General features: G+C 54.1%; 1 protein-coding gene across 6 annotated transcripts in view; it reads left to right on the forward strand.

Annotated features, from left to right (window-relative positions):
• Positions 1–12,542, forward strand: part of FBXO10 (F-box protein 10) — a 25,841-nt gene extending 13,299 nt beyond the window's left edge. For 3 of the 6 annotated variants that reach the window (XM_030004411.2, XM_030004412.1, XM_030004413.2), the window contains 7 exons: positions 41–177; positions 3,998–4,068; positions 4,660–4,812; positions 7,108–7,383; positions 7,684–7,994; positions 10,595–10,776; positions 12,205–12,542. In XM_030004411.2, the coding sequence (XP_029860271.1) occupies positions 41–177; positions 3,998–4,068; positions 4,660–4,812; positions 7,108–7,383; positions 7,684–7,994; positions 10,595–10,776; positions 12,205–12,370 (1,296 nt within the window). In that variant the 3' untranslated portion in view covers positions 12,371–12,542. The other 3 variants (XM_041121004.1, XR_005931615.1, XM_041121006.1) reach the window with 3 other exon arrangements.
• The last annotated feature ends 294 nt before the right edge of the window (positions 12,543–12,836 follow it).

Here is a 12,836-nt window from a genome sequence, read left to right on the forward strand (position 1 = left end):
TGCTTTTATTCTCTCTACATGTGCAAAAATAAAACCATAGTGCAATAAGATACACAGTGGCCTTCGCTCGGGCATTGTCGTCGTTGGCAACGGAAAAGGCATCATCCGTAGCAATCAGATCTATGGGAATAAAGAAGCTGGCATTTATATTCTGTATAATGGAAACCCTGCTGTGAGGTATGTTAGCTAGCACTGACCTCTCTCTCTCCTCCTTCATCTGTTAAGAATTATTCCTCCCACTGTGCACACTTTTCTTCTCTTTTTTTGTATCCCCACCATAGAGCAGGAATAGGCCCATGGTGCACTAGTGCCTTTCTGTGACTTCCCTCTATCTGCTTGCTGCACCCAGGTCTTTGCCAAGTGCCAGTCCTGGGTCTTCCCCTGGATCTGAGAAGGACACAGGTTGCGTTCAAGATGAACAACTCACACATGTCATGGTGCTTTTTGCAGGGAAGGGGGAAATGGACCTCAGAACTCCAATCATTGTTACTCCAATTCAGCTTTCTGCTTTAAACACCTGGAGCTACTGAGTCGTGTCTGTTTAATACCGTTTGGTTTAGATGTCAGTGTTGGTGTCTGGTGGGCTTTCTTCAGGTTGACGCCATCAGCTTTACCTGGTGGTATCAACTGGTAGCAATGAACCCAGAAATGAGATGGCAGTTGGAGGATGGTATTGGTTACAGATGTGAGGGGCATCTCATCTGTACTGCCACCCCTTCCTGCTTCTCACTGTGCCTGTGGGTGATAAGAAACAGGCGTGTGACAACTCACCAAGGTGCTATAGGGTGGAGTGTGTCACTGTCGTCGTTTAACCCCAGCCAGCAACTAAGCACCACGCAGCCGCTCATTCACTCCCCCCCCCCCCCGCCCAGTGGGATGGGGGAGAAAATCGGGAAAAGAAGTAAAACTCATGGGTTGAGATAAGAACGGTTTAATAGAACAGAAAAGAAGAAACTAATAATGATAACGATAACACTAATAAAATATCAACAGTAATAATAAAAGGATTGGAATATACAAATGATGCGCAGTGCAATTGCTCACCACCCGCCAATCGACGCCAGTTAGTCCCCGAGTGGCGATCCCCCCACCCCTACTCCCCCCAGTTTATGTACTGGGCATGACATCCCATGGTCTGGAATACCCCTTTGGCCAGTTTGGGTCAGCTGTCCCAGGTGTGTCCCCTCCCAACTTCTCGTGCCCCTCCAGCCTTCTTGCTGGCTGGCCATCAGAACCTGAAAAATCCCTGACTTTAGACTAAATATTACTTAGCAACAAGTGGAGAGATCAGTGTGTTATCAACATTCTTCTCATACCTAGCTCAAAAACATAGCACTGTACCAGCTACTAGGAAGACAATTAACTCTACGCCAGCTGAAACCAGGACAGTCACAAAGGGAAGAAAATGGTTGCCCTGGATCACCCCCTAGCTAGGATGTGAGTATTCATGCTGGAAGTGTTGATAATTAACAGTGCTTCAGCCTCAAGTCCTGCAGACCTAATGAAAGCGACTTCCTGCAGGTTCATGATCTGTGTGCAGAGCTGGTGAGTTTTAGACAGACTGCCTGTACAGACACTTAAGAACAGGTTACTGAGGCACTTAGTCTAGGCTGGCACCTGGAGAGGAGAAGTCTGCACCAGATGCACCAGCCCTGAAAACACAGGGGTCAGGGCCAGGCTTTCCAACAAGGGATTATGAAAGTGCTCTCCGAGAGATGTATTGATTTCTGTGAAAAGTGGTATTGTAATGGCAGGGCCCAGCAGTGCAGAGGAGACACGCTGCGGGATGGAGAGATTCACAACATCTCCTTCCCTCCGTACTTTCTCGCAACTTCATTGGCAACCCCAGCCTGCACATGACTGATGTATGACCGTGCTTGTTGGCACGTAGGAGATGATGGGGAGGGAGCGCGGTGGGAAGACACTTTTTTCCTCCTGACCAGCCGCCCGCTTTGGAGGAACCCCCGTGCTCCGCTTGTGCGTGCTGCTCTGTGCTGCCTTTCACCCGTGTTGTCTTGAGGCAGGCTCCGGCACTGGTTTAGGCTGCGTGCACCGGTGTTATCCTGGTGGTGCCGTGTACAGCTGTGTTGAGCATGGAGCTCCACGGGAGCTCTTGGCATGGCTGGGAGTCACGGACAGGATGGCGCGTACAGCTGCAGGCAGGCAGGGCTGGCAGAAGTGGGGTGTTTATGGTAGGAGTAATGTCCTTTGCTGGGTGCCTTTTCCACAGCTGGAAACAGAATAATGTTTTGCCCATTTCCGAGAGCTGCAAGCCCAGCTCCGTCTTGTGTCGCTGCCCGCAGCTGCCTGGCTGGGGGACAGGTTTCGGTGGGGTGTTTTGAGGGGCTCTGTGCAAAAAGCAGGGAGGTGTCCTTCTGAGAAGTCTGCCAGCAATGTGGGTGCTGGGTACCATTTTTAAGCATGATACAGGCCCTTGGGCCAGTATGTCTTCCAGTCAGAGGTACCCTCTGCAGCAGCTAAAAAGTTGTTTGGGTAAGACCACGTCCCCTGCTGTGCCAAAACCAAGGTTGGGAGGTACGGAGTGTGATGGTGCCCGGTGGTGCAAGACTACTGTCCGCTCCCCTAAGCTGGTGAGAGCAGCACTGGAGGGCACTGCTCTGCAGCGGTGGGACTTGGGCAGCTGAGACACCCCCCCCCCCCCCAACCTTGTGTTCCTGGGGGATTGCCTCTGGGATAGTTTCATGGCTTTTCTTCCCCCTCACCCTCGCAGCTGCTGGTGCAAGCACGGATTTCAAGCACAGGCACCTTGTGCACTCTTCTCACCTGGTCCCTCTTGGGTCAGCGCTCCTGGGTGGATGCTGGGACAGAGTCTGTGCCAGGCGCTGCGCTCAGTAGGTCAACGTGAGCTCGAGATCACCCTAATTGCTCTCCCGCTCTGAACCTTATCAGCAAGCCAGAGACTGGGGGGTCATGTGGAGGAGGAGCTGGTGGTGGGCTTGGGGTTCCTGGGCTTTGTTCCTCCTGACAGGCGGTAGGTGGGAGCCCAGGGGACAGCGGGTGACTCCTCTACTCGGGCACAACAGGGCCCACATGTGCTCTCCAGACCGTTGCTCCCAGCGCGGGATTTGCTCCTGCCACCGCGTTTAATGTTTCCTCCCATCAACTGCAATCACTGTCTGCCTGCTGGCTTCAGGGCCCCTCTCGGAGCAGCAGTCCCATGGCTGATAAAGTCTCTCACCTCCTTCCTGGGATGGGGAGGATGGGAGAAACGGGCTAAACCCCTCACAGACTCCTCTGCGGCATCCACCTAGGTGGGCTCTGGCCACTACACGGTGTGCCTCCCATGCTTTTCCGTGGGGGCACAGGGGTCTGCAGCTTGGACCCCCTGCTCCGTGCTGCCCACAGGGGTAGGGAGGCTGCGGCAGCCGGCAGCGGGTGGCCTGCCTCCCCGTGGGGTGTCCTGCGTGGTGCTGGGAGAGCTGAGCGTGCAGAGTGGTTTGCAGAGGAGGGAGTTTAATCCTGAGGAGAAAGGAAAGTCTGTCTCAGGGGTGGGTGTAACTGTGGGGGCAGAGAGGTTGGGCTGCAGGAGGCAGCACTTGGTTCTCCCTGTCCGTATGTTCCCTGCGGCTGTAGCTGTGGCTGGCCGGTCCTGGAGACAGGACCCTGGCTGGATGGATAACTGGTCTGACGCGGTGGCCGTTTGGATGTTCATGAGCACCTCCCACTCTTCGAATGCTCTTACTGACACGTGTTTCTCCGTGCCTCTTTTGTGCTTTCCTCTCCTTGAAAGTGGTTCGGCTGTCAGTAGCTCCACTCTGCTTTGCATGTACCTTCCCCACTGCGCTTCCCTCTCACTGCACTTCGCTGCGTGGCTGCCCCATGCCCAGCTTTCGCTGCTGGACACAGGCAACAGGCTGTGACAAGTAGCCAGCCAAGGAGACTGGTGCCTCTGCAGGGACCTGCTGCGCTTGCCTTGGTGCAAACCATGAGCAGGCGACACTGCTGCTGGTAACTTTCTTTTCTTCTCCTACCTCAGTGGGAACCATATTTTCCAGGGACTGGCTGCTGGAATAGCAGTGAATGAGAACGGGAGAGGCCAAATCACAGGTATGGGAATGAAAATGGCCTTGTTATGCCCAGTTTGTTTCTGCCTTTAAGCCTCTGTCTGTTTGTTTGATTGCAAAATTTATCTTGTTTTGGTTCTTGGGTGACTTTAGGTGCAATAATCCCCTGGTTTGCATTTTCTAGTTGGCATTTCTGCCACTGACAGAGGGAGCATGTCTTTCCGCAGCGTGTCCTCCAAATTATTGTTCCCTTTGTCTCTGCCCCAGCTGGCACGTGGAACTGTGCTCCAGAGCAATCTGCCGTATGGACTGCTTTTTTTTCCCCTCCCGTGCCATGCAGTTTATAAGCTAAAGCTGTCAATGACGTTTTCCTACTGTCGTGGAGCCTCCGAGTGGTTTTCCACTCTGCCCTACACCTCAGAGGACAGGGACGTAGCAGTTACTAGAACTGCTAATGACCAGTGTCCTCTGCGGGAGAGCATTGCCAGGGGAACGGGGAAGCTCCTGAGGCTTGGGCTCTGCCGCAGGTGATGGGAGCTTCTCGGTGGGGCCAGGTCTCAACTTGCCAGGTGTCCTTGCTCTTCCGTGGGCTGGAGGCCTGTGTGGCCACCTCATCTTCCCTGCTTGGCCCTAGGGAATGTCATCTGCGAGAACCAGTGGGGCGGTGCGGACATCCGCCATGGGGGCGACCCCGTCCTCAGGAACAACCTCATCTCCGGCGGCTACTCGGACGGCGTGGTGGTGGGCGAGCGCGGGAAGGGCCTCATCGAAGGAAACGCCATTTACGGTAAGGAGGCAAACTCAGGGAAGAACGATTCTTGTCTTCTCCCCTGTCCTCTTGGGCTTGCCGTGCTGCCTTCTACCTCCGGCGCACTCTGGAGCTGCGGTGGGTGCCCAGGAGGGGGCTGGTGGGGCATGCCCAGCGGTGTCGTCTCAAAAGCAGGGTTCGGTACCTGGTGTGCGATAAGCCAATCTTACACATAGAGCTGGGATATTTATTTAATTCACGTCTGTGCAGAGATGAGTGCTAGGTGATAGTTCCACCAAGCTAGCACACCACACCAGAGAACTACAACGTATTTATCCTGTTACGTGATTAGTAAAAACCCGCCTAAATTTACATTCAGTCATTCCTAGTCACCATCTCATCTACTGTTGGTTAGTTATATTTAAATTAGCCTCGCTTGCTATGTAAAGTAGCAAGCATGCTCCTTGCAGGTGTGGGTGGGCAAGTCTTTTTGGTCTTGAATTGAGTCGGTGGTTGCGATCTCCCCCTGCTGCCTTTACTTTCCCCCCAGTTCATGCTTCTTTGGCAATCATCCGGCTTTTGGCACCTTCTGGAGCAGGATGTTTCCTTCTTAACAGTCTTCAGTTCCTCTTCGAGGGTATAGTCCTTAGCAAAGCATGCATTATTTAGACAAAGTAACCAGGCCTACACAATGAAGCTACTGATTAATGGTCATCCTAAATCAAGCAGTGTCACTACGACCTAGACATTAACCAACATATGGCTTTACTTAGTCCATGTTTTAGCTAAAATCAGATTGCAAAATCATATTTTACAACTATGCAGGCAACTGTTCAGCAGCATTTCCATGTAAAATACTTTTAATGCTAAACTATATAAATTACCCAGCCTACAGGAGGGAGCTGTGGTGTGTGCCCATGATGCTTGGCTGGGAACAGCACCAAGCCCAGCCCAGCACAAGCACTCCAGAGCTCGTCCCACCAGTGCTGCTGGGCTGTGGCTCATGCGGGGCCCTCTCCCCGCTGAGAAGACCACCACTTTGTCTCCAGTGGAGGGCAGGAGCTTCCCTTTTGAGCCCTGAGAGGGAAGCTGGCTTTGCACCATCGCCCTCGTGCAGGACAGGGTTGCAGGAGAGGACGCACGGTCCCCACGGGGCAAGGGGAGCTGCGTCTGCTCCTGTCCTCCACCAAGCTAACCCAGGGCAGGAGGAGTCTGGCAGGGTCTGTAATCTGGGCTAATGTCTAACAGGGCGTAAATTCCCCATGTGATTTTCTCAGGAAATTGGAAATAGCTTTTCTAAAGGGGTTTTAAAGCAGCTGCGGAGAGACAAGTGCTGCAGAGAGCCCACCGCTGCCGGGGCAGGGGTCTGAGTCCTGGAGGGGCTGTGCCCTTCTCTGGTCCCATTTAGGACCGAGATGGGATGCAGCCAGTCACATAGCATGGCTTTGTGTGCATCTGTCTGTCCATCTGTCCCGCTAGTAATGCTGGAGGCAGTGGTGGCCAGTAGTGCTGGTGGCCAGTGTCAGCCCCTCGCAGCGAGGGTAAGGTACACAGACAGGGAGTTCCCAGAGGTTTTTGGAACAGCAGTGGACAGGGCACGAGGAGGGTGGTCGTAGGGCTCAGCCACCCTGGGGGTGGTGAAGCCACAGCTCAGCCTGCATATTAGACGCTGGAGAACACACCTGATCTCCCGAGGCCAAGCCTTGGGGAAACCCAGCTCAGTGCTCCTGGACCTGCTCGCTCCCAGTCCTGGAGGAGGAGAGACCAGGGCACATGGACTTCCAGAACTGCGGCTGCCCATCTGCGGCAAAGCCACTTGTGCGTGGAGCTGGTGGACCGGGCTGTGCCCGACCATCATAGAATCATTTAGGTTGGAAAAGACCTTCAAGATCATTGAGTCCAACCATCAACCATGCCCACTAAACCGTGTCCTGAAGGACTGTGTCTACTCGCTTTTTGAATACCTCCAGGGATGGTGACTCAACCACTTCCCTGGGCATCCTACAGAGCCCCAGGGCAGTGGGGGTTTGCCTCCTCGTTGCGTAAGTTAAACGAGGGGACTTGAGCTGGGTTCAGAGCATGGACAGTGCCAGGAGGGGGTGGAGGTGGGGAAATGAAGGCACTGAGCTCGGGGACTTGAGTTGGCCCCGTGGGACCAAGTCAGGGCCAAAGGATGTCTGTAAGCCCTTGACATGTAGGGTTAGCCCTTCATGTGTGCTCAAAGAAGAGGATCACCTCCGTCCCACCTGCACCGCACACAGATTACCAGCTGCTTTGGGGCAGGGCTGAGGGTCTCCAAGCTAAGTTGGTGGGCTATGCCACCCCGCACTGCAGGCAACAAGGGCTGCGGCGTGTGGATGACGTCCTCCAGCCTCCCGCACCTCATCAACAACCAGATCAGCCACAACAGCATCTACGGAGTGGCGGTGTTCTGCCGCAAGGACGACGCTGGTGACTACCCCCCCGGTCAGGGGGGCAGCGAGAACTTCCAGGAGGAGAGGGAAGGTGCTGGCGGGGAGAACGACCCCAACAGTGAGGAGGAGCACCCGGCTGCCCGGCGTCCCATCAGCGTGGCGCTGGTGGAGTTGAACAGCATCAACCACAACGGAGGTGAGCTCGGGGCCCGGGGGTCTTCCTGGGCTCCAGGAGAAGGGGTGGCGTGCCGAACGGTGTGTTGTCTTGGCCCACCAGCGCTGGCATCTGCCTCAGCTGCCACTAGGCCAGGAGCACCCTGGAGAAATGGTGGGGTGAGACCTGAGCGTGAGTGGGTTTTGGTCCTTAAGCTCTGTGTCAGAAAGTCGTATCGTGGCAGAAGAAACCGGGTAGCTGTTAGAAATAGAAAGACGTTTGTGGTCGTCACGGCCGAGGCTCCAAGCTCTTAACTGGTAGCCCTTCTTTTTTGGTTGGCAGCTGCTGGGTTGCACGTCAAGAGCAGCGAGGCGCTCAACGTCATCGCCAACGTAATTCATGCCAACCGCGACGGCGGGGTGGCGGTGCTGCAGAGCAGCCGGCTGACGCGCATTGCGAACAACAGCATCTCCTGCAACAGCCGGGGAGGCGTGCTGGTCGAGGCCGAGTGCCAGGTGGAGCTGCGTGGCAACGGCATCTATGAGAACAGCAGCCACGGCATCGTCTCCAAGGGAGAGGGCATCATCATGGAGAACGACATCGTCGGCAACCACAGGTGTGGCCTTCGGCTGCTCCAGGCAGCGGACATGAAGGTGCGTCCTGCAGAGAGCTGAAGGGGGGGCACCGACTTGTGCCTCCCTACGGCCAGGGGCGAGACAGAGCCTGGTGCCGCTGCCCTCCCACCTTGGTTGAAGGGGAAGACAGTTAGCAAGCCCCCAGTTAGCCAGCAGGACAGGAGGGACCGCCCTGGCATTGCCAGCGGGAGGAGCAGACAATCAGGATTCCATCCTCGACCCTGCGATTAGAGGGGGGTGTGATTTCCAGGCTACGTTAGGATTGTGTCTAGCTGATTGAGGAAGGTTGTCCCCCATCTCCTTTGGCGTTGGGAGGTGCACCTGAAATGTTGTGTCCAGTTTGGGACCTCGAGGTCAGGAGGGAGGTGGAGTAAAGGGAGAGGGTCCATGGTAGAGCTACCAGGGTGGGCAAGTGCTGGGACACATGACTGATGAGATGAGGCAGAGGGAGCTGGGCTTGGTTAGTCTGGCAAAGAGGAAGCCAAGGAGGATCTAACAGTAGCCCACAGCTCCCTGAAGGGCCGTCAGAGCCAAGACTCCTCAGCAGTGCCAGCAAGAGTCAACAGCACAACTTGCGGTGGTCCCTGGGCACGGGGAGGTCCAGGTGGGAGACTGGGGGACCCTTCTTGCCTTGGAGGGTGGTGCAGCCCTTGGAGAGGTCGCAGAGCGGTGTGGGGTCACCATCCTTGGGGGTTTCCAAGCCTCGGCAGAAAAAAGCCAGGGCTGCTCTGGTCTAGTGCTGTAGACAGTCCTACTCCAGAGCTCCCTTCCACCAGCACTCCTTAACTCCAGGTTTTTTCGTGGGCAGTCACTGGGAATGGGCTGGAGGAAAGTCAGCAGAAATTGTTTGAGGGGAGACATAGGTGGGAGTTAAGCAAGCATTTGTTTTTAATAGGGCCAGCAGTGCAAAACTGGAATGCATTGCTCAGAAGAAAGTGACGTTTCCATCCCTAGTGGGTTTGAAGCGTGTCACATCCTAACATCCATCAAGAGAGGTTTAGAAGTGCTCTGTAGGGCCCAGAGGGAGGAGGTGAGATCTCCCTAACCTCAGCGTTGTTGGGTCCATGCTTATTATTGCTCACATGCAGCAGGAAAGCACACATGTACCAGCAGAGCTGGCCATGCTGCCCCAGAGCACTCGGTGCCCACAGTGACAGGAGTGTGAAAGGAGGTCTATTAGCAGCAGCTGCTTTTCAGATGGGCAAGCACATGGGGGAAGGGCTTCTGCGAGCTCACGCCATTGCTCAGTGGCAAAGAGTAAATCTTGGAAGTCCTATCTCAAGGCTGTATCCTGTTTGACAGTGATCCACAGGTGGCTCGTCACATCTGTCTGATGTTTAAACCTTGGTAAAGGACAGCTCAGTCATCATTTCCCACATGCGGATTCACAGATAGCTTGTAGATGAGACCTCTCTTCCTCAGAGCAGCAAAGGGAATCCTGTGCATTTGGGTGCAATGACGTTCGACAAAGTCCATCTTCTCCCAGGCTTGTCCCCTGTATTTAACTGAGTGGCACAGTCAAGTGGGTGATCCTGTAGGCCTCTGTTGGAGATTTGCAGGCTGTGTGAGCTGTGCTGAAGAACTGGATTTATTGGAACTAGATTTTTTGGAAGTTAGATGCAGTGTTCCAGCATCTGGCCAGTTCCCAAGGTTAATACCTGGCTCAAGGTTGCCTCCGTTCTGTTCTTTGTTGAGGTGAGGCCATCGGGCATCAAAATGATAGATAAATGCAATTTAACTCATCGTCAAGGACCCCTAAAATGAGTATACAGAAAGCCCCGCCAAGACAAATGCTCTGCATGAGTCCTGCAGGGGCTGCAGACTCCTTTTGAAAACCATGCCTGTTAAAAAAACATTGTCCTCTGGACCAGAAGGTAAAGACCACTGAATTTTCTGTGGTGCCAGCTGTCCAGTCTCCTGGAGCACCCAGGCAGGATACATATTGCAGGGTTCATTTGGGGAGCGGAGCAGGGGGCATAGGTCCTTGCTGAAGTACTGGCGATGTCGTGGTGCTGTTGTTTCTCATCTGCCCACTGGCAGAGCCGGAGAAATGCCTGAGAGCAGGTGAGATGATGTGTGGTACTGGGTGGGGAGAAGCGCTGGGCAAGAAGCGTTGCAGCATCTGTTGCTGTGGATCCAAGGAGGAGAAAGGACCAAACTGATCTTCCAGATGGTGGCAAAGCAAGAGCTGTGGCCTTGTCTTTCTTGGGAAGAGGAGACTCCTAAGTGCTCTTTTTTCATATACAAAGAAGTGACAGCCTGTAAGTCCAGCCGTTTGAAACCTGAAGGGCAAGGAGCAGCAGCAGGTTCGTGTTTAGCAGCATCTGTGCTTGTGTTTCACCACGGGGTTGAGTACCAGCTTCAGGGAAGCCTGTAGCATCTAGCACTGACAGCAGCTGAGCTGCCAGCTGGGGCCACCAGTAATGCGTGGAAGGTCTTGGGAAAGCTTGTGTGCGCATGGCTATGGCGCATCCAGTCTGAACCCTTGGTATGCTCCGAAACTGCCAGGGAATGCTAGTGAGCCTGCAGAAGAGCTTTGGTGTTTGGTTTTGTGTTGGCTAAAGAGCCCTTTGAACTGTGTCCTGCTTGGGCCATCCCGTCTAAAGCTTATTTTGCAGGTGACGAAGAACAGGATCCAGTCCTTTCAGGACTATGGGATTGCTCTCTTTGATGAAGCCAAAGGCCTGGTGCAGGAAAACCTCATTTTCCAAGGGAGATCCAAGAAATCCATTTTGCGGCCGATGTCAAATGCAGAGGATTGCGTCATCCAAAACAACATGCTTCTCACCTTCAAGAAAAGGTGAGGCCCCTGGCACCATGGGGTGCAGTTGTGAGCTTGGAGCCACTGCTGTGCTGCTGTGTTAAGCGAGCGCTGGAGGGCTCTGCTTTTGTAGCTTCCCACACCCGCTGACCCGTGGCACCAGCCCCACTTGCGTGGTGGACCACTGCAGGTGAGGACTGCAGATCAAGCAGAGCCAAGATGCCTCTCACTGGATGCCTCTAAAACCAACTGAGGGGCTTGGATTATTCCTTGACAAGCCGGTGTGGGTCTTCACGATGTCTCTGAGCACAGGGACATCTGCCCGAGCTCATTTTCCTGCCCAGTGCTGCCTTTGAAGCCTGGCTGCTGAGTTTGTGTACTGCACTGCTGTCCCTGCAGTACGGACAGCCCCGGGGTGTTTGTGGTCTGGGCCATGAGAGTCAAGAGGTAGGAAGAGAAACCAGAGCCACCCACCGCCTGCGCTGTGCTTTTATGCTGGCGGGGAGGAGGTTGGCTTCAGGCACCAGATTCCACCTCCAGGCTTTTGCTACCAGAGCAATGTGAATGATGAATGGGAAAATGGATCTTGAAGTGCTTGTTTTTCCCTGACGTGATTTAGCTGCCCTGGTCTTTGTGCCAGTAGAGAGAGAATGTGTCTTCTGGTGGTCTTCTTCAGAGGTGCCACTGTAGCTGCAGACCTTTAATGGGTATTGCAAAGCTTTCCTTAGCTGCTGGCTGTAACCCAGATCCCAGTGACTCTCATCGTTATAGGCCTTGTTCAAAACAGGTCACTCTAGACCAGGACTCTGAGGAGGGAAAGCCAGAGCCCTGTCACCCATACAAGGGGTGGGTAATGAGGGGATTGTTCTTTTTAGCTAGAAATTTGACCTTGACTCTTCTCTCTGGGTCACCAATCTTGGTCCAGGGTGTGGGAGAGGACACAGTGAAATTGGAAGACTTGCATTACCGGAGGGAGGTTAGGACATGTGGTCCCCCAGGCTGATGATGCTCTCACCTGGTCCTCTAGACTCCCATAGCATGAAAGTCAAGCGCACTAGAGAGGACTCTCAGCACCTCCTCCAGTGTCCTTAGCACTACGATTCCTCCATTAGGTTTTCAAATCTGGCTCCCTTTAGGCAATTCTTGGGAGGCCCCAGCATCGACTCTCCTTCTGCAGGCTCTTGCCCCGTCTCGCAGAACTTGCAGTCACTTAGAGGTGTTGGCTGTGAAATCACAGAAAGTAGTTTTTGCAGTAGAGCAAGATGTTCTGTCTCAATTCTCCAACCATTTCTGTCCCACTTGTGTTTTGGAACAGATGTCGCACGGTGAGCATTGTGCACCTGCCAGCACTGCTCTGCCCCTTTCCTCCTTGAAGGGTGAACCTCAAGGGAGTGTTTCTAAGGCTGCTCTGGAAGCACCGTTTCACCCCACTCATGGCCACGCGTGGGGTGTCTCTCCTTTTCCCAGGTTTGATATGGAGTGCATGCTGATCAACCCCCCAGCACGGCCTCACATCGAAGGAGGTGCCCTGGGGTCCTGCGCGGCGGCCGGTGGTCAGAGGGTTTCCAGCATAACCACCAGGGTGGATGGGGGCTGCCACAACCACGGGAGCATCTTCTGCACCGTTCTTTGACCGGGGAGGGAGGTTTCTTCACCAGTCTCTCCGCCTGTCTTTTCTCTAGAGCTGCCGCTGGGAAGCTCTCACAGCTCAGGAACAGGGACCCCCAATGGACTGTACTTTTTCATGAAGGATTTTGCAACTTCAGTGGCACCTCACTAAATAAAAAAATAGCTGGGAAAACAGCCATTAATGTCTTCCTCTTTGCCCACTGAGATCGCTGCTGGGTTAATTTATAAGTGAGCAGTTCCTTAGATGAATTTGCCGGGCCTCCCCAGCCTGAGGTCCAGACAAACCTCTCTTCCTTGATTTATTTGGGAATCACTTGCTTTGAAGCTTCTCTGTCAGTGACCATCTGCATTTGTGCTGGAAGACTGATAGACTGACAACATGTCCTGTGTGGTCTCGCTCAGTTTCTGTTTGTGCTGATTGCGACCGAGAAGGGGCACACAGATGAATGCGGACAGACGTACGCACAGAC

Source organism: Aquila chrysaetos, chromosome Z (assembly GCF_900496995.4).
Source record: "Aquila chrysaetos chrysaetos chromosome Z, bAquChr1.4, whole genome shotgun sequence".
Lineage (NCBI taxonomy): Eukaryota > Metazoa > Chordata > Aves > Accipitriformes > Accipitridae > Aquila > Aquila chrysaetos.